The 26310-nt window shown below is 38.9% G+C and overlaps 3 protein-coding genes across 7 annotated transcripts in view; 2 read left to right on the top strand and 1 right to left on the bottom strand.

Moving 5' to 3' along the window:
* Positions 1–7695, top strand: part of LOC131129713 (G-protein-signaling modulator 2-like) — a 13042-nt gene extending 5347 nt beyond the window's left edge. For 2 of the 4 annotated variants that reach the window (XM_058073519.1, XM_058073516.1), the window contains exons 2-15: positions 499–720; positions 961–1096; positions 1494–1633; positions 2184–2307; positions 2448–2563; positions 3050–3205; positions 3473–3581; positions 3843–3996; positions 4220–4305; positions 4398–4580; positions 4809–4971; positions 5463–5648; positions 5723–5838; positions 6125–7695. In XM_058073519.1, the coding sequence (XP_057929502.1) occupies positions 500–720; positions 961–1096; positions 1494–1633; positions 2184–2307; positions 2448–2563; positions 3050–3205; positions 3473–3581; positions 3843–3996; positions 4220–4305; positions 4398–4580; positions 4809–4971; positions 5463–5648; positions 5723–5838; positions 6125–6292 (2058 nt within the window). In that variant the 5' untranslated portion in view covers position 499 and the 3' untranslated portion in view covers positions 6293–7695. The remainder of the gene's footprint in view (positions 1–498; positions 721–960; positions 1097–1493; positions 1634–2183; positions 2308–2447; positions 2564–3049; positions 3206–3472; positions 3582–3842; positions 3997–4219; positions 4306–4397; positions 4581–4808; positions 4972–5462; positions 5649–5722; positions 5839–6124) is intronic. The other 2 variants (XM_058073518.1, XM_058073517.1) reach the window with 2 other exon arrangements.
* On the bottom strand, positions 6395–12099 carry mcoln3b (mucolipin TRP cation channel 3b). The gene is made up of 14 exons (XM_058073520.1): positions 11542–12099; positions 10876–11099; positions 10643–10810; positions 10262–10415; positions 10107–10179; positions 9932–10028; positions 9542–9641; positions 9347–9459; positions 9083–9232; positions 8909–9010; positions 8010–8132; positions 7702–7908; positions 7483–7610; positions 6395–7414 (listed from the first exon to the last, which is right to left on the bottom strand). Exons 2-14 carry the CDS (start codon positions 11095–11097, stop codon positions 7375–7377), a joined length of 1677 nt encoding a protein of 558 aa, XP_057929503.1. The 5' UTR covers positions 11098–11099; positions 11542–12099; the 3' UTR covers positions 6395–7374.
* On the top strand, positions 11698–26310 carry dnai3 (dynein axonemal intermediate chain 3). Of its 2 annotated transcripts, XR_009129875.1 has the most exons (24): positions 11698–11772; positions 12537–12632; positions 13978–14162; positions 14738–14842; positions 14962–15090; positions 15169–15368; positions 16252–16368; positions 16597–16793; positions 17328–17428; positions 18173–18262; positions 18394–18483; positions 19080–19199; positions 20141–20214; positions 20337–20490; positions 20795–20885; positions 21449–21561; positions 21833–21893; positions 22078–22220; positions 22521–22728; positions 22926–23017; positions 23175–23285; positions 24355–24481; positions 24814–24970; positions 25660–26310. XR_009129875.1 is itself a non-coding variant. In XM_058073514.1 (22 exons), the coding sequence occupies exons 2-22, from the start codon at positions 12578–12580 to the stop codon at positions 24463–24465; spliced, it is 2547 nt and encodes an 848-aa protein (XP_057929497.1). In that variant the 5' UTR covers positions 11698–11772; positions 12537–12577; the 3' UTR covers positions 24466–24744. The 2 variants fall into 2 exon arrangements, 1 of the variants encoding a protein (XP_057929497.1); XM_058073514.1 differs by lacking the exons at positions 24814–24970; positions 25660–26310 and having other exon boundaries at positions 24355–24744.

Below are 26310 nucleotides of genomic sequence, written 5' to 3'. Positions count from 1 at the left end.
ACGATGTGAAAACATGCCACTAAAGTCCTCTTCTGATAAAAGGAATATACGCCAACTTCAGAAGGCTAACCTTTGCTATACAGAGAAGCAATAACACGCAGCTTCCCTCCTGGCCACTTGGGATAATTTTAATTAAATAATAGTAACTTGTAGGACTGTTATTTATTTGACACATTGAACTCATATTCTTTTTAGTTTATTCATGCCTATACTCATTTCTTACATGAAAAAAAATCAACTATAATTGCAGGGCGGCTTGGGAATATTTTAGGGGGGCTGAAGCCACACTAGAATAGACCTAATGACGTCCAGCAGGCGATCCACCAAGGGTGTGTCTCTCCTCTCATCCAAAGTCAACTGACCTTGAAAATGAATAAATGAATGACGACTTAACGCTGATATTTCAAGTCTGCAGTGAGATCTTTTACAAGCTTCAGACCTTCAGAAATACAATGGACCTCATTCTAAATTCTTAATATGTGTCTTGCTTCCTTGTAGGATGGAGTCCTCATGTCTGGACCTGGCCCTGGAAGGTGAACGACTCTGTAAGGCCGGTAATTATCGTGCTGGCGTGTCTTTCTTTGAGTCGGCCATCCAGGTTGGAACTGAGGACCTCCAAATCCTTAGCGCCATCTACAGCCAGCTTGGCAATGCTTACTTTCACCTGCAGGAATATAACAAAGCCTTGGAGTACCATCGGCATGATCTCACACTTACCAGGTTGGAAGTTCCACCGTCTTAACAGCTCAGTGTTATAATTGATCCTTGTTAGAATTTTCAGAAAGGACACTGGGGGAAAAAGGTTTGTGAAGATATCTTTAAATTTAGGATGATCTAACGGTTGTAGCATTTCTGGTTTAGCTGTAAATTTCTTTGTCTCACTATTTATAGACAACTAAAGAGTAAAAATGTTTTTCAATCACATTATTAATTAATTAATGGTTGGGTTGTTCTGTTTAGGACGATTGGTGATGAACTTGGTGAGGCCAAAGCCAGTGGCAACCTTGGGAATACGTTAAAGCTTTTAGGACGATACAATGAAGCAGTGGTTTGTTGCCAAAGACATTTAGACATCACCAGAGCTACGTGTGATAAGGTGGGTTGTATTATTTCTTAACATTTATTTATTTTACTGCACAGTTAACTCCCATGTGTACACTAATCAAAAGCCAAATTGAATATGTAAACTATTCCAACTATTCAAACGAGGGGTGGGCATTAATACAGCTGTTGCCCCTCCGTGGTATACATTGCTACCTTTCATGCAGCCAGTCCAGGACTGATTCATGACAACTGCCCAAACTCCTGCAACGGTTATAAACCGCGATAAACGAGGGATTACTGTATGCTACAGCTGTGTTACATTGAAGCACCAGCCTCACAAATAGTTTGCTGCATATCAGCAGGTCTTATTTTCAGTGTATTTTAAGTATGTAATTACTACACTGGTCATTGTGGTTTCCATCAGTGAAAATCTGGTGTGCATGTTGTAGGTTGGGCAAGCCCGAGCGCTGTATAATTTTGGGAACGTTTACCACGCCAAAGGCAAAAGCATCTGTTGGTCGGGGACGGAACCGGGAGACTTTCCAGAGGAAGCAAGGATAGCCCTGAGGAAAGCTGCACAGTATTATGAGTGAGTTGGTACCAACGTAGCTTATTTGTTTCATAAACAGAAGCACAGAGCAATAATGCCAGTGTACTGTGTAAAAGTGAAGGGTTATAGTACATCAGTACATGAATATAATGCTGATGCAAAACGCCCTGTCTGTTACTATTTATCATTCATACAAATTACTTTTTTTAATCCCTGCATTTTCTGACTATTCATAGTGTTAACCTTATACAGGACACTCAATGAAATCAATTCAATTTAATGCTTAAAACATATGTGGTCTATTTATACTGAGAGCTTCCATGTCCTTATCAACATGATTCTTCCATCTTGTTTTCCTGCTTTTTTTAAATACCAAATTTGTATGATTTATTTTTTGTCTTATTGTGTTTTGCATTCAAGAGTTGAGTACTAAATGTAATACACCCACAGTGTTCTTTTGTCGATGTATGCTATTATTACAACAAACCAAATGAATAATATGGCAAGTAAATAGAAGTACTTTTGGCATTTTAAAATGCTTTCCTTCTATTCTAGGCTGTAAATAAACATTTCTTGGTTGCTATTTTAGAGCCAACCTGTGTGTTGTGAAGGAGTTGGGGGATCGTGCAGCCCAGGGTCGCACTTATGGGAATCTTGGTAATACCTATTATCTCCTAGGGGACTTTGAAACTGCTGTAGCAGCACATGAAAAGGTGAGCTTAACACTATAATTGTGTTTGTTCAACTAGAATTGTTAAGAATGTCTTTCTTGTTTTGACTACATCAGAATCTTAAGCTGGCTTTTTTAAAATGTAATATTTACTATTATATGTGTTGCATATTTCTTTGTCAGCGCCTTCTCATTGCTAAAGAGTTTGGGGACAGGTCTGCTGAGCGGAGGGCACACTGTAACCTTGGTAACGCTCATATATTCCTCACCCAATTTGAAGTGGCAGCTGGTCATTATAAGTAAGTTAACCTTTTGTATTCATATCATATCATAAACATACCAAGCATTCTAGTTGTCTTTCCATTTTGAAAATAATTGCAGGGACACTGTGTAGTTATTATTGATTTTTCTCTAACAGAGTGCATATTCTATAGCACAGGTACATATGACCTAATATTACATAAAACCTAATATCAATTTACAATCCTACATGTGCAAATGTTGGTGGACACAGTTGAAGACCTAGTATTTACACATTGAAGTGAATAAAACAGCTGAAGAATAACTCTTTTGACCTAAAAATGAGATGTTCTGGCAGTTTTATCCTACAACACAATGCAGGCATCCACTCACCACAGCTAGATAAAAATGTGAAATATTTAGTAAAGGAATTCCTTGAAGGAGAAGCCAACAAGGGGAGGGGGTTAGGAATCAGGTAACTGTCATTCCCCTGCACCCAACCGAGACATTCTTTGACCTTGTCTCCCCCTTTTGTTTGCCCTCAGGAGGACTCTGCAGCTGGCCAGGCTTCTAAAAGACAAGGCAGTGGAGGCCCAGGCCTGTTACAGTCTGGGTAACACCTACACACTACTCCAGGACTATGAGAGAGCCATTGATTATCACCTCAAACATCTAGTAATTGCTCAGGACCTCAACGACAGGTAAGACCCAACACCATCAACAACATGCAGCCCTTTTTATAGTATAGTTATCTCTCATTTATCGGGATTAATTGGTTCCACACCAATTTAAATCAGTGATAGGTGAATTTTTTAAAAGTATGATTTATTTCTTATAACTTATTAGAAATTATGTTTAACACATACAGTAGTAATGAATGTCAACATCATTTTTCCCCAGTCAAAATGCTGATGAAGGTCTATCCCTGTCTTATGTAATCTCATTTTTTCGCTGTACTTTTTTTCTAGAATCGGCGAAGGAAGGGCCTACTGGAGTCTAGGAAATGCCCACACTGCCCTGGGGAACCATGAGCAAGCTATGCACTTTGCTGAAAAACATCTGGAAATTGCCAAAGAGGTGAGTGATTACTGTATCCTTCCCTTGAGTCTGTGTGGCAACAATATCCCCATCTACCGGTAGGTGGGGGAATAACACTCAATAGCAGTAGCAAGTGCTAAGCTTTCCTGTTTCAGAAAAAAAAACTTGCTCTTGCCTCGTGAGAATTCAACCTTCTATTTTTATTTAATGTCACAGTATGGTATTCATCTGTATTGATTATAATAATATTCTCTATCAATGATTATTCAAACTTTATGATTGATGTTGCTTCTGCTTTAGACTGGAGACAAAAGTGGCGAGGCCACCGCGCGGATGAATTTATCAGACCTCCGGCTGGTTGTGGGCCTGAAGTCCAACATCTATTCTAATATCTTCAGCAGAACTAATAGTTCTGCACTGTCAGTAAGCCACCAGAGTTACCTCAACATGTCAGGTAAATATGTATTGGTGATTTTTATTCTTCCCGTTTTGCACGAATATTTGAATTCACAAAAATGTATATTTTTTGCTTTGTCCTGCTGAGTTTGCTTTCCTTGTATTTATCTGAACAATGTCCCTTTTATGTTTGACTGAAAACACATACAGTAATACTCTTAGTGGTCATGGTTAGTTGTTTTTTTCAACTTCTATAGGATTTGTTTGAACATATGTTACAGGATTGAAGTCTTCACCAAAGAAGAAAGGTAGTGCAGAAAACCTGGACCTGAGTCCGAATTCAATTGGGGATCCATCAGTACGTCCAGTGTGTATAATTGATATGTGATACAATTTTGACAAGCAAATTTATTATTAATTCATTATTAATATCCTTGATGTTACATCTCAAATTTGCAGGACTGGGAAGATGATCAACTCTCCAGGTCATCAAAAACTAATACCATCAAGGCTTCCACGAAGCTGTTCCTCTTTCACCGACTAAAAAGTAAAAAGTGGAAGAACAACAAATCTCCCAAAGAGCAGCATGACAGTGCCTCGGACCACTCAGTGCCTGATTTGGACCCACCAAAGTCACCTAAGGTACCTTTTCCATGGAGTGACATGATGGCTTTGCAAATGTATCTCCATGGCAACCAGTGTAGTTAAGTGATGAAATAAGAAACTTAAAAGGCAGACACTAAACTTGTGAATGGTTTTCCTACACTTAAATATTTAACACTATTGGAACATGGTAAACTGAGAAAGCTTGGAAAAACAAATTCAAGTCTGTTTGCTGAAATTGTTTCCTTTTGTTTTTGTTTCCTGTAGCAAGCTCCGCATGACACAATTGGGGAGGATAGCTTTTTCGACCTTCTCTCTCGTTTCCAGGGCAACAGAATGGATGACCAAAGGTGCTCTCTTTTAGATGGCTTGAGCCATCAGCCTGCCAGCTCCTCTCCCTCATCCACCCCTCCTGTAGCTGAAAGGAAATGTAAGTCTGTCCCTGTGTTTGTACATCTGTGCTCACACCATACTTGAACTTTACATAACATCAGATAATAATAGAATACACCAACTGTTTGCTTCTACGTATATCAAATTGAACTGTATACAATGGTGACATTCAGAATTTGTTGGTGCATCCCATCAGTAACCTGCCTGATTATGGTGTGAATGCAGACTATTTAGACTTGCCCTTAACTTTTTAAATGTTGTGGTAGCTTTCCACGCTATACAAGATTCCTGTTGCGGGAACCTGAAAATTTGAGTCTTGAATACCCGCTTTCCAAGCCAGCAATCATGAGTTGCGTCTGTGCTGTGGAAAGTAAAAGTAAATGTATCTAAGGAGTAGTGCTTTGTGAGTGAGTTTTGTGAATCAGCTCATTGATATTGCCTGTGTTCATCCTCTTGTATGATGACAACTGGAAGAATCCCTTTGATGAATCTTTGTCAGTTGCATACTTTTGCTGATTTTGTGTCTAGCTATACTGGAGGGCGAAGCACCATTGCAAGATCCTGGTCATTTCCTGGAGCTGCTGGCCAGCTCCCAGGCCCGTCGTCTGGACGACCAACGAGTCAGCCTGAGCCATTTTCCTGGCTTGAGACTCAGCACCTGCAACCAGCCCAGTACACCCTCCACCTCCAGCGAAAACCAAGCCCCCGCTCAAGGTGAGGAGAAATCACTGTGATAAACTCTTGAGATCCCCTTTTACTTGTGTGATTGTTCTGTTTGCTCCTGGCAGCCCCCATTTCCAGTACAGACCCAGCTCACACACCCTCCCTGTACAGCTGCATCGAGACCAGCACTGAGCAGCCTGAGGGGGATGACGTCTTTTTTGACATGCTAGTTAAGTGCCAGGTGAGCAAAACAAACATCTTTACTTATTTATGCATTCAGTGCTGTAGTTACTAGCAAATCATAATCCAATATCAGGAGACCATTTAGTCACATCATTGACAATATAAAAATTTTATGTGTGCTATAATCATAACATTTTTGAGACATTAATAAAAAATTAGGGATGTTCCAATCAGGGTGGCCAATCGATTGGAGCACCCCTGATAAACTATAACTCTTCTATAAGTCAGACTTTTTAAATAACGATAAATAATCAATAAATAATTGTTCTACTGTATTATTGAAGGGCTCCCGACTGAATGACCAGAGGTGCGCTGCTCCACCTTCGGCCACACGAGGACCAACTGTCCCAGATGAGGATTTTTTTAGTCTCATTTTGCGTTCTCAGTCAAATAGGATGGAGGAACAGCGGGTCCTGCCACCATCTGACGTCACTCAATCCAAACCAGACTGATGGACTGGAACTACATTGCATTTTTTTTAAATTTTAGGATACAAAATGGAACTGCAAATGTCTTTTTAATTTTAATATTTTTTATTATTTTTAATCCCACGTATTCCTCAATTGAGGAGACTGAACACAGTAAGTTTATATTGAGAACATCGTGAGTGTGAATAATGAGCAATATAAATCTTCCACACTGAAAGGTGTTGCTAACTGGCAGATTCTTTACAATGTCAGCATTTTTGGTAGTGCCTCTCTATTATTGTGCCATTCAGAAGGCCAAAATGAAAAAGATACAATAATTATATGCTCCCTAAGTCCCTCGTGAGCCAAGAACATTCTTGCCTTCTAACTACGTTCTCTGCTTCCACAGATACAAACCATTCTGTAAATGGGACACATGCTGTCTTTAGACTACATTAACACTGTCAGTCATAGAAATAATTTTGTCTGAATTTTTTAAGGATGACTGCACACATCATTGCCATTAATAATGATTTGTGTTTTTCTTCTTTAAGACTTTTTGACAGGGGACTAAGTGGTAAGACAAAATTGTATGCCCATGATGTCTCAAAAGCCATCAAAAAATAAATGACATGCTACAGTTTTCCACCTTAATTAAATTCTTTATGTGCAAAACTTTGCATTTATAACAACATGCTGTATGAGGAAAAAAAAGATTTTAGAGGAGTCTTCTTTTACACACCAATAAGGCACTATAATGAAAATATCAAAAATCACATGAAATAATCTCGCACTTGACTAAAGGTTCTATGCTGATTTTTCGTCCCCTGCTGTTTATTTTCCAATTATAAAAAAGAAAAATCTTTTCAAGTGCTATGCATTTAGTCCATTGCCTCTCAAACAGTGGGGCACGCCACAATGAACTGTCAGGAGGGATGTGAGAGGCAGAGAGGCCTTTCAATATAAGCGCAGACCTGACTGATTCATGTATGAATTTGTTGTACTTAGCATGCAATGTGACTCTTAAATATGTTTTGTATGCTTCACCCCTCCCCTTTTGTTACATTTAAGCTGGTTTCAGTTTTGAGTACAGACATTTAGTCAAATATTCCAACAACCTGGACACACTATGTCTCCGAAGTCAACCTCTCATGGCGTTCCCTGCACCTAAAATGAGAAAACACCTATGATTACATTGGACTATTAGGTGAAAATAAACAGTGTACTTAACCTACTTATTCATGCAGATGTGCAAGAAGCAGCTGTTCTTGTCAAGCCTGTAAGCTCCTGAGTTTGGGAGATCTTTACACTCTGATAGGAAATGTTGGAGTTCTGATGTTGGGATCCCACTTTGCTGCTGTTGCTGCAAAGGTTCGGACATCAACAGAAAAATGTGTGTGAAAGATGAACTATTTCTTCTGACTCTTAATGAGAATCACTACAAGAAATACTACCTTGATGATGTGATAGGAGTTGGTGATGATTGTGATGAATAGGCTGAGAATCATGTAGATGAAAAGGGAGACAAAAGTATAGAGGTACACTCTGCTAAAAATCCAAATCAGGTTGCTCTTCTTCTTCATGTTCTTAAAGGTGGGGAACATGTCATCTCCATTGATCAAGGAGAAGAGACACTCAGACACTGTGTTCAAGGTCCGGAACTTTGAGAGGAAACAAAATCAAAGCAGCATATTGTTAAATATGTATGACAAAATAAAACATTAGAGGCTAAAATTTGGTTTGCTCATCCAAACAGCCTTACTTTCTCATGGTACGGGCCAAGGACAATCCAACCACAAAAGCAGTAACTCAGGTAGATTATTCCGGCGCAGCAGATGAAACGGATAACATTTGGGAAAGCTGCCCTGAGAGTCAAGATGAGAATCTGGAAAAGAGTACATGAGGAACACACAATAATCTACTACACAAGTTTTACATTAAAGGTGCTGTCCCTTTATCAGATCCAACCTGCACTTTTTTCCAATCAGAAAATCTACGACACCACCACCAGCTAACAGATATTACAGTTTTTCAGTATTTACACCCCTGTGTAGTATCTAACCAAGGTAGATGTATCTACCCTCTAAATTAAGCATGCGCTCACAGCCACACCATCAGGTATACTGTACCTGCATAACCTAATTACCGTATTTTCTGAATTATAAGTCGCACAAGGCCAAAAATGCATAATTAGGTAGAAAAAAACATACATAAGTCACATTTTTTGCAGGTAATTTATCTTGACCAAAACAGACATTACGTCCTCTTGGAAGGCAAGTTCTAACAATAAAATAATAGAGAACAGGCTGAATAGTTGTAAGATATGCTAACACAATGGTTATATAAACATGAACAGAAAAGGTGTTTATGTAACAGTTTTTTCATTTATAAGTCGCTCTGGAGTATAAGTCGCAGGAACAGCCAACCTATGAAAAAAAAAGTGTGATTTATAGTCCGGGAAAATACGGTAGATACAGTGGAACCTCGGTTTTTCATCACGAATTCATTAAAAAACTGTATTTGGTGTTGAGCTCTGTTGTCATTGACTAATATTTACATTTGGTTGATGATCTGAAACATTTACGTGTGACAAAAATAAGAAATCAGGAAGGGGGAAAATACTTTTTCACACCACTTTATATTATAAGCATCTATTCTTACGTTGTACTTGCGAAAGTAGCCCATGTAGCGGATGACGCCAATCCAAACAAACATGGTGCCCGTACCGAGGAATATGCTGCATACATCATAACTTGTTAGTACCTACAAGGAAAAGAAAACCCGATGTCAAATATGGTAAATAAGAATGTACCCAAATGATTACATGATCATTACCTTTGTCTGAATATCAATCTTGAGAACAGAGCCAGTGATGGTTAACGAGTCACTGGCAATTATCAGGATGTACCAGCCATTGATGAACTCCAGTTTGTCGGACCAGGGGGCATCTTTACCGTTATGGTTCTTGTAGTAATGTGTGTACTTCTGTTCAGAACCAAATTAAATACAGTACATTTAAAAGGTCACTGTCAGAAAATGTGAACAAGATTTAATTCCAATATAGCTAAGAAACGTAAGTTGTGAATATAGTTGACTTACAAACTGCAACTGTATCCCATTGAACACCGAGCGCATACAGAGAGCAGAGGAGATAATGCATGTTACGATGATGAGGCAGTCAAACATCAGCATCAGGTATATGCTTTTAGCAGCTGACAAAACATAGAAATTAACATGAGTTTCACCCAAAAAATACCATTCATTCATTCATAAAGACCAGCTCAGCAAACATACTAGCTCCTGTTACTTTCCAGTCTCTGCATTCATTGATCTCTACATCATTTTCCAGGTCCACTTTTATCCTTCCACTGTGCACTTGGTTGTTGAAAGTGATCTGTGAAGCAGACAATTGAATCCTCTAAGAGCTGTATCCTCACTGGCCACTATATCAAGTACACCAACACAACCAAATTGGCTGTGTGCAGTCCAATTATACACCGCACCACATAATGAATATGTTGTTTATATAGGACCTTTTTGGCACAATTCCCGGTGCAGCTCTTACTGTATATTTGGTGTCATATTAAGCAGTTTTCGGTGTGTGTACATTCACTCAACAGGTCTTAAAACCAATATTTATATACTATATGTGATGTAAATAGAAAGAAGTCACATGTGACACACAATGACATTGAAGTCGTAGCAGTCTGGCAACTCTCGGTGCCTGACTGTCTGTAAATTGATGGCTTTGAGAACGAAGTTGATCTTGACAGAAAGCATTCTGGAAAAACACATCATGAAGTGAGATTCACCCATTATACATGTACAAGCATCACCTGGAATGCAATTTCTTACATACCTTTTGAAGTGTAACTCAAAATGTGAAAGCACATCTTGGGATGACTGATTCATTGGATAAATGTCAATGCAATCTGTGTGACACACACACACCACAAAGCACCATCACGTTAGTTTATGCGGAAATTGTTGCCTGTAAGTAATAATCCTGCATACCCGTTTCCACATGTGCATCAATTTCAAAGGTGTCTTTGCCAGGATAGATGGTACCATTCCTGTAGAACTCCTGACACACTGATAGGGGTGTGTAAACAGAGCCACGTTTCTCATATTCATGGTTTCCTACTGTGATGTTATGCAGACGTCCGTACTAGTGAACATTTGGAACAAAGTCACAAAAGGATTTTAAATGAGTTAGTTGATCACATGAGTGAACATGTCCAAAGTTCTTGACAACGTTGTAACTTTGGCACTGAAGGCATGACCACTATAATGGAGCTCTATCAATGATTAACAGACTTGGAAGAAGCCGGAAGTATAACTTAAATAAAACAATGAATTCTAGTCAGGAAGTCTTACATTTCAGTATTCACCTACCTGTTCAATGATGTAATTGATGTGATCGTAAACATCTGCTTGTCTGTAAACGGCATATGTATCAATACTCCCATCCACAAAATCCTTTAAGAAGAGATGCTGGAATGTCATCAGGTTTTCTTCCTTAAAAGTCACAACCATCTGGTTGCTCAGACCGAACGACACCAACTGAGACGAAAAAAAAAACATGTCTGCATGGAGGACAAGTCTATATTTACATCTGAGTTAGTTACCTGGATAGTGATTATGGCAATTTTGACGAGCTGCAGGATAAGTTTCCATGGTTTTCTCCCACGAGCGTGATACTTTTCGCAGGGGTTCATGAAATAATATTTGATTTTCCGTCTGAGACACTCCACATTGTCCATGTCTTCAATGGATTGATGCTGATGATTGGCCCATGCAGAGTGGGTGTCCGTCTCATGCACATCATACAAGTCATTTGACTCCTGCATATCTAAATATAAATAGTATAATTTGTTGCTTTGTTGCTAAAACCAATCCAGTGTAGATCAATATATTCTAAGCTACCTGAGCTTTGTGTTATAGGTGCAAAAACTGTGTTACATCTAATAACACATCTAATTAATAATCAGTTCTAGTTTTACACTATGCCAAGGGTCAATAAAAAAACAACAACCCAAGAATGGCCCCCGTGCCGCACTTTGAACACCCTTGGTTTACGCAGTGCACTGCTACACTTGGTGTTAAACTAATTTCATTTAGAACAGTCCTGAACAAGCAGGTGAGTGTTAATGTTTAATGACTATACCATTATTTACATAGTTCATTTGATGATGTCAACAACATAGGTTACATACAGTTAAAAACAGCATAGAACTCCAGTTCAATATATGTCATAATTAAATATACAAATGCACAATGATCTTATGACTGACCTTTTGACGTTCGATTGCACTTGAAGAATGAGCTCGCTGTCAACCTGCAATTGTTTCAACTCCAAAAAACAAACTACAACTGTGACGTCATTTATTTGCATGGTCTGGTTGGTTCTTGACACTGTCCGTCAGTTTGGTAACGCCTCCTTGTTGCTGCTGGCAACCAAGCAGACATTTTCGAAAACTATGAAGGGCTGAATGTGAAGAGGATACGTGGTGCTTCAAAAGCCGGTGAAGTTTACATTTACGTTTTCTATACGACTGTCAGATATTAAAAATGAAACACTCCTCTACCTTTAACAGCATGTTTAAAGGTGATACATCAATTTTCTGTGCCCAGCTAGCCCTCGTCGTCAATTCACTGTAGCTAACGTGAGTTAACGTTTTTCTAGACCAGTCTATCTAGCTGACTTGTCTATATCTATTTGAAAGTGTTTATTTATTGTTAATTTCTATTTCCCTTTAGTTAGTATTTATTTGTATATTTAGTTATTATTTTAAATATTTTTTCTTTACACTTTTCCAGTTGTTTATTTGTGTATCACTTATTAAGCAGCTTATTATGACACATTCTTTATTATTTTATTATTAAATACACAATAAATGCTAATGATGCTATCTACTTTTAAATCGCTTCATTTTATATTTATTAAATTGCATGTTCATATTTACATATTTACTCTTATTTTATATGTTCTACTTCTTTCTATCTGTCTGGAACTATGTATAATTTTTCTTTTTTCTCAATTAGAAAATGGTACCCTGTATATTTTAAACAAGGAATCGGATTTCCGATGTTTCTGTAACAGTGACAATAAAGTTGTATTGTATTCAAATGTCCTATGCTGTACAGAATTGATAAATAGCATTCGGTTTCACCGCTAGATGTCGCCACGTGCATAGGAAATGGAACTACGTTTACACTGGGCTATTAAAAACATGGGTACATGTCACTTTACTTCATTTTGTTAATCAAATTATTATTATTATTATAGGATTGGAACTGTCTATTTGATGAACTATCACAAGATCAAGCATGCCGTCTAAAACAAGTTCAGCCAACAGTGCAGGGAGCAAAGGCAATGCCTCAGGTGGGTCTAATGTAACTTTACTGTAATACAACAACTTAAATAATGGGTTTTAAATGTGTGTATTGTAATAAAATATGTTTATTTGTACACACAAAATAATTTGTACAAATGACAATAACTTCTATTGAAATTACATTGTAAAGTATAAGTCTCATGTTCAAATTTGCATTGTTGAGGAATTTCCACTAATGAGAAGATGGATTTTTTTAGTTTTTTCTATGGAATTTTGTTGTATATAGCCTTTAGACATATTCCGGACTCACACATAGTTTCATTGTCAGTTTTACTTCAAACATGCTTTGTTGAAATGCAGGGCACCAGCAGTGTATAATAGGCTCATAGGTCATTGGTTCTTGGCTGAGTTGGAAATAAGGGGTTTAGGGGTCAATGGGATTAGAATCGCTCCATTTCTATGGGCATGTCACTGAATTCATTTAACATGAATACCCAAAAGAATTTTCCCTTGTGGTAAAAATATGACAACCATGAGCCCAGGGGTTTTGACAATGTGGCACATTCCCTCAGAATTAAAGGTTGGGACCTCCCCCAAATTGTTGACCAAAAAGTTGACCAAAAGAACTCTCTAAACCACTAAAGGGACTATAAAGAAAAGGCCACCCATTGAGTGCCTTTACTCTGCACATACAGTACATCTACTAGATTACACAACAGAGAAGAGTTCTTAGTTCTTTCTAATTACTTCTTTCTACAAATACATTTGAATTACATGGGACATGGGACCTTGCATTACGTTCTTGTTAGTTCTCAGGCAAATATTTACCATGAATACAATCAACGTAGCTGACACATACGGTAACTCTGTTCAAAGACAAGTGGGAATTTCCACTAGAATTATTTGGTGTGAAGTCCAAATGAGTTGAGTGGGAAAAATGTGACACACCCAGCTGGGAAGTGGGTTTACTTAAGCTGTATTCCAGCATTCTCTTCAGCAACATTGTGGGCAGACTTTGAAAAGAGAGACCACAGGCAGGATCAAAACTGCCAATATGCAGCACCATGCGTTTCCTGTAGATGCTTCTGGGGGAGCATTCTTTGATACATTAGTTTTGTATTAAGAACAAGGGTGTGATGACAGCACATTGGTTACACCTGGATAGAGCGTCAATCACAGTACTATACATGAAAACAAACAGACATTCACACTTACACATTAATCATTAGTATTGGTATTAGTATTCTGTTAACTTAATATACCATGTTATTATTGCTCTATGGACGTGTAACCCAGAAGCAAAACCAAGAAACTACCTGAACTATATTTTGCTAGTCTTATATACCATGCATTGATACAAACCTTACAAAGTATGACTGATCCATTCTCAAGATCACTCTGAGGACATCATCCCCATGGTCCTGACATCTGCCACTCAGGAGTTGTTTGGTTGCCGTGCTGATGAGGACGTCACAGCGGAGAACCCTTACAAGCTGCTGAAAAAAGATGACATCTTAGAGGACATGAAGACAAAAGCTGCAGTGTCTGATTTCAGCCCTGTGAAGCAGATCATTCTGGTAAGGCTTATCTTATTGTGCTGTCGACCACTCGGACAAGCCCCTCTAAGACAATGTGATGATGCACAAACACCCAAGTCAGGAGCTGTGGTAAATACAAAAATGAACTAAATTTTGCATTAGATCATTACATGAGGCTGTACGGCAGTGCAGGAGTGGATTCCACCGTCGGCCATCTCTGTGTGGTGTTTGCATGTTCTCCTCGTCTGTGGGTTTTCTACGGTTACTCCAGCTTCCTCCCACATTCCAAAAACATGCTCAGTTAATTTGTGACTCCAAATTGTCCATAGGTATGAATGTGAGTGTGAATGGTTGTTTCTCTATATGTGCCCTGTGATTGGCTGGCGGCCAGTCCAGGGTGTACCCCGCCTCTCGCTCGAAGACAGCTGGGATAGGCTCCAGCATCCCCGTGACCCTTGTGAGGATAAGCGGTAGAAAATGAATGAATGAATCATCATTTATTTTTTAAAAGCCAAATTCACTGTTTTATTATGGGCTAAATGGACATTGTCATACAAAATAACTGGGTATAATTTTCGTATCTATACTTACCTATATTTTTGTTGTCTTGGCAGGATTATCCAGAGAGTGAGCTTTTGTTGGTTTTTGACCGAGACTTTACCTACGGCCAATGCTTCTACCTGGTTGTGACACCAGAAGCAAAGGAAAGAATCCTCAATGTAAGCAAAAACTTTGCTGGGAACTTTGCGTTTTGTTACCAAAACATGAGATGTATAAAAAAAAATGCCAGATAGTTTTATTCCAATAATTCTTGTGTGTTGTTGTGTGTATTCTACAGCCCCCAGAACCTGAGCCTGAAGAGGATTTCAATGAACTAATAATTAAAACCCCAGAACCAAAGGAATGGATATCACTTGGCAGTGAGCGGGAAATAGATGAAGAATCTGTCAGAGAGACAAGAGCAAAGGTGCTTCAGTAAAAAATATTTAAAGATTTAAACTTTTTTCATTAATTGTAGCCATCGCTGTTCTGTCTCCTTCATTAGCTTTTGTACAAGTTCTCCAGAGCTCGAAAGGAGTTTGGAAAGCCAGTCTCTTTTTCAGACCGCAATGTAGCAGATGCCAAGGATGGCAACTTGGAGTGCGCGTCCTATCAGGACAGGAGATTCAACCTCAAGCTGATGCAGAGGGACTGCGCGGTGCAGGCTATCCCCATTCTTCGGAGTAACAGTGCCCAGACACAGTGGTACAGTTTACTGACATACGTGGACACACAAGCCATCCATCCATACATACATACATCCATACATCAATTTTCTACAACTGTAGTCCTCATCAGTGCCACGAGTGAGACGGAATCTATATGTTGTGTACATCCTGGACTGGTTGCCAGTCAATCACAAGGAACAACAATCCACATCTATGGGCTCAGATTAGTCTAACATACAGTACATGTTTTTGGGATGTGGGAGGAAGCCAGAATCACTACAGAGTGACAGTGTAGAACAGGGGTGGGCAAATATTTGGACTCGAGGGCCGCATTGAGTTAACAAAATTGTCTGGGGGGCCAGAACATATATTTAACACACACACACTATTTTATGCTTATCATTTTCCTTGAATTATTTGTCTAATTTTATCTGTATCCTATATCAGTTGTATGTTCTCATGTCCCTTTTTTAGGAGCACTTTAAACATCACACCACATCAAACTATGTCATTTAATTTTACAGTTTTGTTGTTTATTTTTTACTAAATCAGACATCCGACTTGCAAGTCATGTTGCCAGTTTGTATGTTAAAAGTTGAAGTTACTTAGAAAGCAACTGGCGGGCCGGATTCAAACGCTTGGTGGGCCGCATGTGGCCCCCGGGCCGTAGTTTGCCCACCCCTGGTGTAGAAACTCTGCACAGAGATGTTCCAACAGAGACTTGCCCCTAGGTCTCAAGACTGTGACGCTGTTGTGCTAACCATGAGGCCATCGTGTGGCCTGGGCACACAATCAGTCGATCAAGTCTAACCAATCAGTTAATACCATCACTTCAAATTCATGTTTTTGAATATCTTTGTATGCATACTACTACTGAAGTATAAGTGTCCTTGGTGATAGTATTTTGTTGCACTTTCCAGGAAGTATATGAGGAATAATTGTACACAGTACGCACCAGTAGAACTGGACCAAAACGACAAGGACAAGACCCTAGAACCACAAAACATAAGTGATTTCTGCAATACAGTGACCGGAAGGTGAGGCGAATTAGTAGTTTGCAGTGTCAAATGATTCTTTGCTCCAGCTGAATCAGCATGAGGATATTCACAAAACTATTCATGGATTATTGGCTTTATGGTGTTATTGCAAGTATTTTAAGTTCTGTGTATTTGTCTGCACTTTGCTTCCATAGAAGGGCCTTGTATGTTCGCGGTTTTTTGGTGGACCACAAACCACAGTTTCTAAAAACAACTTCCTTTTTGCAGGGTCCTTCATGCTCTTCAGCAAGAGGAAATTATGAATGTGTTCAAAGATGACTGGATGGATTTGGGGACAGAAACCGAGGACATAGAATGGTCTGGGAAGGTGTCTGATATTTTGATGCTTTACCAAGCCTTCACAGACCAGAAGTATAGCCAAGACAAGGAGATCTGCTGCATGCACTGGCATCCCACCATCCATGGTAAAGCTCAGTCAAGGCACCACTTTTTCAATAACTGAGAAGCTAAACTTTGCCAAATCGCTATCATTAGCTGACAACCAACATATCTAATGCGTATATGTGTTTCACATAGGACATGTGTCCTAAAAGTCAAAGCAGAATGAGAGTGGAATACACTCATATTCAAAAGTTCAAAAGCACCCCATGCAGTACCTACACCTTTAAATATTGAATAAGATGGGTTTTCTGTGGAAACAAAACAAAAAATCATTGGAGAAATGACCAAAAATATGCTAAGTTGCAGGGTCATGCATGAATGCTGAATTGCAAATGTGCGGGGATGCACTATATTGTACACAAACCATAATAATACATAAAGATCATTATCTTGACCTCATAAACAATGTTTTATGCTGATACTGATTAAAGTACATAGACCATATGGTTCTGTTTTTGGTCCTACATGGGCTATCAGTGACACTGAACAGAGATTCGAGTATCACAACTAACTAACACAACTAGTAACTCATGTGCATTTGGTTTTTGATATTCAAGGTGTGATAGCTGTATCATTGACGGAGAATACGCAGCAGTTGACCAGGTCCACTGGACCTCTCATAGCGTTTTACAGCTTCTCTGACCCTACTCATGCCAAGGTATGGGGAATGTCAACATTACTGCTTTGTTATTTATCGCTGACACCACACATCTGTTTGAAATAATGTGTTCCAAATAATAACATAATGACTTATTTCATCCCTGATAAACGTTTGAAAGTCCTCATTCATGCTTATTAATTTGTTAACATTTTTTGATTCCACTTAAATACTGGAATTTATTCAGATATAATGTTGATCATTTTTATTAAGATGTTTACAAGTACATATTTGAAATGTTGATTGTATCATCCCAGAAATAACAGCAAATAAGACCCAAAGTGAAGAAGCTCTTAGGTTTGCTTGTGCCAAATTTGAGAAGACATATTGATTGAACAGATATTTTATCAATATCTGAGTCTGTCAAAGGCTGCAACCTAATCCTAAGCCAAGTTTGACATTGTGCATGTCTTCTCAGAATCTATATTAGGTTTGGATTTCATCTTGAATCGAGCACAAGCCGTCAATATGTAAATGAAACCAGAATTATTTATAACGGATATAAATATCTGTTTAGAGTGGGGATAATAAGCTTTGTTCAGTCCTGCAGCGGCTATCATCACCTGTGTACTTCAACAGGATGCTGAATAATAGAAGCTTTATATTAGCTATTGGTCCTCCTCCAAGCTAGAATCGTGTATTTTCATTTGGTTTTGTGGATTAAAAGATAACGGCACAAAAGACCAGCAACACAAATTCCTCATGGACATGAAAATGCTTTGTTTGAACTTATCTGTGTTGTAGATACTGCTGGAGTGCCCAGATGACATACTTGCCTTTGAGTTCTGCCCCTCTGATCCAAATATTATTGTTGGAGGATGCCTGAACGGCCAGGTGCTTACTTTTTATTCTATTCTGTTTCCGCCTGCCTGTCATTCTTCCATGCTTCATTTTTTCCTGATTGTTGTTACAATATATACAATAATACAGTACAGTAACATGGATTGTATTTATGTTTGATTCAGGTTGTGTTGTGGGAAATATCTGCTTACGTTCCACGTTTGCTTCCAGTCCCACCTGGCGCGAAAACTGAATCTGTCAAAACAGGCATGCTGGTGAGTACAGTACACCCATATCATGCCACTAATAAGCACCATGTTGATACATGGTGTTCATGGTGTTACACTCAACGTATGGCTACCTTTCTGCATAGGTTGCTTTATTTAAATAGTCACATCTGCCCGCATTTGCTTTGTTTGTTTTTATTGTCCCTACTGTCGACCAGCTGTCTCTATCCCTCTGCCCACTTTTTTATTCCTTCCCCACTCCCTCCCCTATTCTTTCTACCCTTGTTTGCTCTTCATTTCCCAAAGCCAACAGCGTCACCTCACACACTCCAGCTGTTACGCAGGCCCACTTCCTTCAACCCCCATCGACCACCACAGTTTGCCTCTGAAGATAACACACAAGCAAATCATTGATTTGTGGTGTAAACAAGACTTTATTTCAGTATTGAGTTGCAGGGACCTGTGTTTGTTTTTCACTGAAATAAAGTTAAATACTTACATTTGAGTGTTATTTCCATTCCTGCCATACAAAATGCAAAATTGTAACGGGGGTGTATCAGATGGCTAAAGTGGATGACATGCATGCTCACAATTAGAAACAGTTTATTCCTGTTATACACTGTCTCTGCCTCTCCTACAAACAGGACTTTGAAGACAAAAAAGGGAGTAACGCTCCTATTGTGCGCTACAGTGCAATGTCTGGAGTGGAGAACAGCCACACCGGACCAATTACAGATGTCCACTGGCTGCCTCCAACGTTTGAGGTATGAGATATATACTGTATGTTATGGGCAGAAGGGACTGTGGGCACATTTAAATGGTCACATTCTGGTTTTAGATTATTTTGTACTTGGCCATTAATATTTTAAATGTGCAATGTACTGTTGATATCTACTAATATTAAATGCCACCTTTTTGATTTGAGCCCTGCATTTGCCACTTGCTGTGTCAATATGCTAAAAACACGAATATTTTATTCTTTAGTGCCCCGGTATCTAATTGAAACATTAAAGGATCACTGACATGATTTATCCACCCAATGTACTAGTACATGTTTGATTATATGTTGTATGTTTATATGTATAGTGTTGGTTTTTTGAAAGCCAACGCTAAATTAGCAAAAATGACATTTGTATGTCAAATTGCTGGAAGTCATATCAGTGGAATAACACCTCTCAATGCTTCTCGCAGCTTGTCAACTTTGTTGGGTAATTTTTCATCCAAAAAGTAGTCATACCAAGTTATTGTGTTGCTGCCGGATGTTCATAGTATCCAAGTGATACTGTAAGTTTTCTTTTATAAAAGACGAAAGTTTAAGATGATAATGGATGAACCAGATACAGAGAAGGAGTGGCAAATGGACATCCACCTCGAGTTCTGTTCATTGCAGTGAACATTTCACTGATTGCTGCTATGAAGGAACACGTTTACAAGAAAGTATGGAACCACCTGTCTCATACACTGGTGTTTGTGTTGAGTGGTGTCAAAGTGATGACATCACTTCCGGAAACAGTGAGAGCCCGCTTTCAAAAATTGGACAATATAGAACATAATTACAGTACAAACAATATACACCATATTTAAGCAAAGTTGATAAATCATGTCAGGGACGCTTTAACTAATTGATATAACATCACAGGAACCACACTCATCATCTCGCTTAAATCTTCATCTTAATAGTTAATACTGCTTACTATCTTATTAGGTGAATGCCCAAGGCATGCCAGTGGAGAACAAATACAATATTTCTGTTCAGCTCATCACCTGCTCTCCTGATGGGTAAGACAGACCTATGAAACATTTTTTTTCTGGATGAGAAATCACATTTTAATCTTCTTGTGACACCCCTATAAATTAGTGATGTAATATTTTGAATTGCTCATTCCCCCATCTTTTAAAAGATCGTTATTGTTCTGGGATATCCGAGTACCAAAACAGCTCCAGCGCCAGATGGCATCAGACAAGAAGCAGAATGATTCTGAGCCTCAGATGGCAGATTACAGTGACAACAACCCTTTCAAACATTTGGAGCGGTCATGGAAACCGTTGTTCAAGGTACCGAAGGAGAGAATTATTTTTTACTGATTTATCAAAGTGTTTTGTCCTCTGAATCTCTTATCATTAACCAACTGGACTTCCAGTTGCTATTTTTTAATTAATCAAATAATTGATTTAATTGACAGCCACATGTACAGAATTTTCTGTTTATAAATATGTATGTACTTTGAACATGTGATTTGCTTTTGCATGTCCTAGATAGCTGGTCGTGGTGACCAGTTAGCCTTAAAATAGAATTGATCGAGGGTACTGTATTTTTAAGGTAGTGCTTGTCACATACACATTCCCTCTTATTTTTTAGGTTGCCACTGTAAACATGGATCGCAGCAGGGAATATGCCCCTTTAAAATTCAGCCTTGACCCCTATAGCCGTAATAACACTTCAGTCTCAGGTAAAGAGTTTTACATTTTCTATTGTTGGTTTCTTTATCCCTCAATTTTCCCTAGATCACTAAGAGCACATTTAGCAATCGGTGTAGGAATCTATTTTAATCCTACAGGTATTTATCTTTCGAACCGATTAAGCCCAAAAACTGAGGTTCCTCTGTAGACTTGCAATAAATGAGCAACTGCTGTCTGTACACACATCACAACCAGGGGTCTAGTACAGTAAAATGGGCTCATACTTGATGGGGAGCAGTGCAGCGATGAGGGGCTATCAATTGTCCTGTCCTAACCTCAAACAGTCTGGCTTTTGTAATGGAAACCGCTGTCCCGTCATGTTCTGTTTATTATCCCCTTGGATACTCAAGCCTCAACCATACCTCTGTTACTTCCACCTTTACTTCCCTCTCCTCTCACCAAGTATCTTTGCTATTCCTCCTTGCATCCTTCTGGTAAGATTACCTAGTACAATGCAGAAACATACTTTGTGTTACAGTTTTGTTTCTTAATTCAATTTCTCAACAAATTAAAAATAAAACGTCATGTATTATGTATGCATATGATCCTCAAGAAACTACTGAAGACCGCGAACCAATGCCGGACTACAGTCAACTACAAGTGCCTTCAGGCAAAGGACTCACACCTCTGGAAGACGTAAATACCAAGATTTATATCGGAACAGAGGTAAACATTCTTTAATAGTTATCTGTAGCTGAAAATATTACTTACATGAGAGAACCTAAGACTGTTACTATTTACTGTTTTACCATGTCAAAATGACTCCTGTGAAAAAAGTTCACAAAAACAACAAAGCTAATGGTGGCATGTGATTTTTCCACGGTACTGAAAAATTGTGTTGGCTTTTCCTTGGACATCCTCTGCTTTCAAAAATGTGCTTCCACATTTCATTCAACTTGATGGATATTTCTGTGTCTATAATGTGGATTTCCCCCAGGATGGGGAGATCGTTTACACTGACTGGAAACTGGAGAAAAATGACCTTGATCAACTACTTAGTGAGTTAGTTTGTTTCATATTAACTTTAAAAAATATATCAACTTAATTGATTTGTAAGTTGTGAGAGTAAAAACGTATTGAACATTTTATTGAACATTTTTTATTTTATACATATACTCGCTACATATTAATGTCGCTGTAAATCACATCACACTAAATGTCAAACACCAACTCTCTGTCCAGATCCCAAGCCCCTTCATTGTTTTAGAATACATCCCTGCCTGGTGAATACAATTGACCGATCACCCTTTTTTAAAGACATCGTTTTGACCGGAACTTCACTTTACGGAAGCTGCAATCTTGCCATTTGGAAGGAAGAAGTGTTGGTAAAAAAAAATCTGTTAATTTAACTAAACAAAGGCCTGTAAGCAGTCATTCACCTCCCCTGCACTGAGACTGAAATGTCATAGGGTCATGTTTAAATGCATTACCAGCTAATGTTTTTGTATCATATTGTCACATACTCGTAAGTTATCGATTCAATGCCCTGAGAATGCCTGGACGAATGAAAACATTCACTGATTTAGTTAGATAGTTTAGTTTATCGAGTTTAAAGCAATTAATCTACCAAATTAAAGTTGACCTTCTTTTTTCTTTTTTCTTGACATTTGCTACCAAACTTTCAGGATGGACCTCTTTTTTTGTTACCAACCTTGGACGGGCTGTGTACAGTGGCTTGCTGGTCTTTAACCCGGCCGGCATTTTTCTTTGTTGGGAAAGGTGATGGAAAAATTGAGGTATGGAACTTGCTGGAAAAAACAGGAGAAGCCATGCATGTGCAAGAGCACATGAGCAATGGGAAGATAACCTGCATCGAACCAAAGATCTTCTCCTGTGAGTCTTGGCGCGACATTCCAACATTTTTGCTAACAACACGGTTACTGTTACAATCAATACAATGCATCATCCCCTGATATCTATATTAATGATCTGGATGTCGCTTCAGTCACATTGTTCAAATTTTGCCAGAGATTTTGTTTATTTCACAATTTTTTCGGGAAGCTTATTTGTATATCTTTGTGTGCCTACAGCCAAGCAGCACTTCCTGGCTGTGGGCGATGATGTTGGAGTAGTCCGTGTATTTCAAATTCCACCGGTCTTCTACACTGCTTCTAGGAACGAGGTAAAGAGATCACTTCCTCATTTCTTATGTCAGCAAAGATTCATGATGGCGTATCAGATCATGCACACACACAAGACACCTTACACATTATTTCCTTACTGCAGCCTTGTTTGAGTTGATTTTGTGTTGAAACTGTTTCTCTTGCATATGTGTGCAGAGGTTGCACATGAGCAAATGCCTTGAGCAGCAGGAAGCAAGGCTGAATGATCTTATGATCAGGAGAGAATTGTGGCAAAATCAACCAGGACTTGAAGAAGACAAGAAAGTGGTGAGATTATTATTCTTGAGTGTAGTTTGATGTTATCTACAATATTTTACTCAAAAGCCATGGGAAAAGATGATCTCAATGTACAGAATCAATTTGGCAGACATCCCTGAAGTGTGACCACCACTTAAGTGTGGATATTATCAAAGCTAGAGTTTCTCTAGCCTCATGCTTAATTCATGAACACGGTTATTTAATGCCAGACATGCTGAGGGACCATTATTGATAGTGTCCGTTTCTCCGTCTACTGATTCTAGAAACACTTAATAATGCATAGTCTTGGATTCTAATCTTTGTGGTCTCTCTACTTGATGCCATATATAAAAGAACTGATTTTAAGTTTTAGGTTTTAGTTTTTATCAGTAAACCACAACGATAAATGTCAGAAACGTTTTCCATAGGAAAAAAATCATTTGTCACTTTGCAGTTTAATTTTGGCAGCTTCATGCTATCATGGTTTTTCAAAAATATATTACCATAATTTTCAGACCATAGAGCCCACGGGTATGTAAGCCACATCCACTAAATTTAAACAGGAAAAAATGATTTGTACATATACATAGGCCACATGTCCATGTTGTAACATTGGGTATTTAGTACACAGAAAGAAAGTTCATCCTTTCAAAACCAGTTGGATGGTTTGCAGTTCAGATAGTCCGAACAGAAGCTGTAGTAATTCTACACTTGATCAAACTTACTTGAAGGAAAACTGCATTTTGGGGGTACTTCACAATCTTCATGTTAAACATGAACACATTTCTTTACCTTTTGTGCATTTTAACAAGAAAAAATGAGTTAGAAGGAGCTGCCCAACACGGCACGTCTTTCGTTATAATGCACAGTAGAGGGAAATAAATGTGTGCCTAAAGTGGTGTTTCTCATGTCTAGAAGACTAGTAATATTTAGAAGGTCATAACTGGGTTTTCTATGAAAATATTTGATTTATAAATGAGGATTCCTACTTTGCTGAAGTTCACTTATCACAGTCAGGTCTGGGACGTTAACCATGATAAACGAGGGATGACTGTATTTAAGAGGACTCGTTCAAACGCTTCCTTCTTCTTCTTCAAAGGAGTCCAAGAAGCCTGACTCAACCACAGAAGAAGCAGATGAGATGAAAGAATATGATGATTTTCTAGTGCTAGAGGAGAACGTTCTGAAAGGCATGGGACTTACAACGTAACCTGGTCGGCAACATGGTTTGTTTCACACATGTTTTTTTTAACATTTGCATAAATATGTTGTATAAAAGTGTGTTTTGCCACAGTAAATATCGTTTTTTTAAACATGAAAAGAATCTTTTCAAAAATGACTACACTGACTGATCGATATTCAAACAGTCTTTTGGGGCTTCATGGGTCCCCCACCCGCAGCCACCGATGTGAGATTTTGTTTCGGGGTAATGTGATCCATTAGTGGCTTTTTTTTCATTGCTCCTCAATGACAGCCTGGGCTGTGTCAATCATTTGACCTTGGAAGAAAATCATTTTAGGGCTGCTTTCATTTCATGATATGTATCTGTTGTTGATAGGCTTCTCAGTACAGTCAATTATTCATGGATCAACACATGCTAGCGATAAGCATATTTTTCATGAAGAAAATATGAGACCCTGGGGTCCTAAACATCAGCTGAGACGCCCAACAGGATGTAAAAGTAAATAAACATGACTGCATGTGTCTTGATTAAGGTGAGTAGTTACCCGTCATGTGCTGCATATTGGCCAAAATGTATTGATAATACTCAAATGATAATAGACAAAAAAAATCCTTGTTAATGTCAGAGGACCCTTTTTGGCCCCATTGTTCTCAACATTTATGAGAATGTTTTTCTCCTTGAAGTGTACTGCCAGAGGCCCTCTGGACACAATTAGTTTCATTCCTTTAAGGGGATACAATTTGGACGCCTCAGAGTGCCAGGTCCACCTCAGGTCAAGAGCGGTCCAGCAAGCCTATAGTTACTTCTTGACAGCTGCTATCTGGCCAGAAAAGAGGCAGGGGTGACACAGGGTGACATGGTTGGAATGGAAATGGGGGAGCTCTCCATAAACAACTTTTGCCAAGTTCTCACAACATGTCTCAAAAAGCAGCAGAAAAAAGACAAAGAAGAGAATATACAAAGCATAATAAATGCTGGAGAGCAGAATGGGGGGAAAGTGGGTCTAAGTAGAAAATCAATATACATGTCTTCACCCTGGCCATGACCCATTCCTGTGGATTTTGGTGTCATGAAGCAGAGGGGGTGGAGGAGAGGGAAGAATGGGCTGATGTGAGGACGGCGTCAATATGGCCCCTGAGGCACCAGTAAGACCTCAGTGACAAAGGGGCCTCCGCTCTTCACTTGTTCGCCTCTTCAAACCTTTGGGAATGTGTTTTTTAGGTCCTCTATCCTCAGCGGAGCCTCTCACTTTCTCCCTGGCCAGCTCTGGAATGTGCCTTCTGCAATCCAACACACACAGACACACACGTGTCTTCCCCATGGCTGGTTAGTTATTATAATGACTGACGCAAAGAATGTGCAGCAGTGCTGTAACCACAAACGCAGAAAAGGTAAGTAAACACTTGGAGTTCATTCTTTGGATCAACTAATTACTGTTCAATTTCTCTAGTAAAATACTGACTCATCATCAGTATGAGTCTGGAGCCTGTTCTCCAGAGAGAATGTGATCGTTATGTTATTTGATGTGCATGTCAGACTGACACAGAATGTTGTCTAACATGCATTTTGCTGCCAAGTCTTGTTTTGCAGTGGTTAGCGCAGAAAACTAATTTAGTCCAAAAATGATGAAACAGACTGCTGTCATCATTTGCATTGGATTTTCTTTCTTTGTCTCCAAATTATCCTCATTTGCCTGGAAAGCTATTTCAGCAGTCCCAGTAAAGGCTTCATTCTATGCTACAGCATCACTGGTGCAGGCATAAGATGCCAACTGGCTCCACCCCTTCCAAACCCTTCACCAGAGTTTGATGTGCACGTCCAAAAAAATTCTAACCTCACGTCAACGTCAAAGTTGAAGTAATGGAAAAAATA

The sequence above is a fragment of the Doryrhamphus excisus genome, chromosome 5 (assembly GCF_030265055.1).
Source record: "Doryrhamphus excisus isolate RoL2022-K1 chromosome 5, RoL_Dexc_1.0, whole genome shotgun sequence".
In the NCBI taxonomy this organism is placed as follows: domain Eukaryota; kingdom Metazoa; phylum Chordata; class Actinopteri; order Syngnathiformes; family Syngnathidae; genus Doryrhamphus; species Doryrhamphus excisus.
Note: the sequence above shows the minus strand (reverse complement) of the source record. Positions and strands in the feature narration are given on the sequence as shown.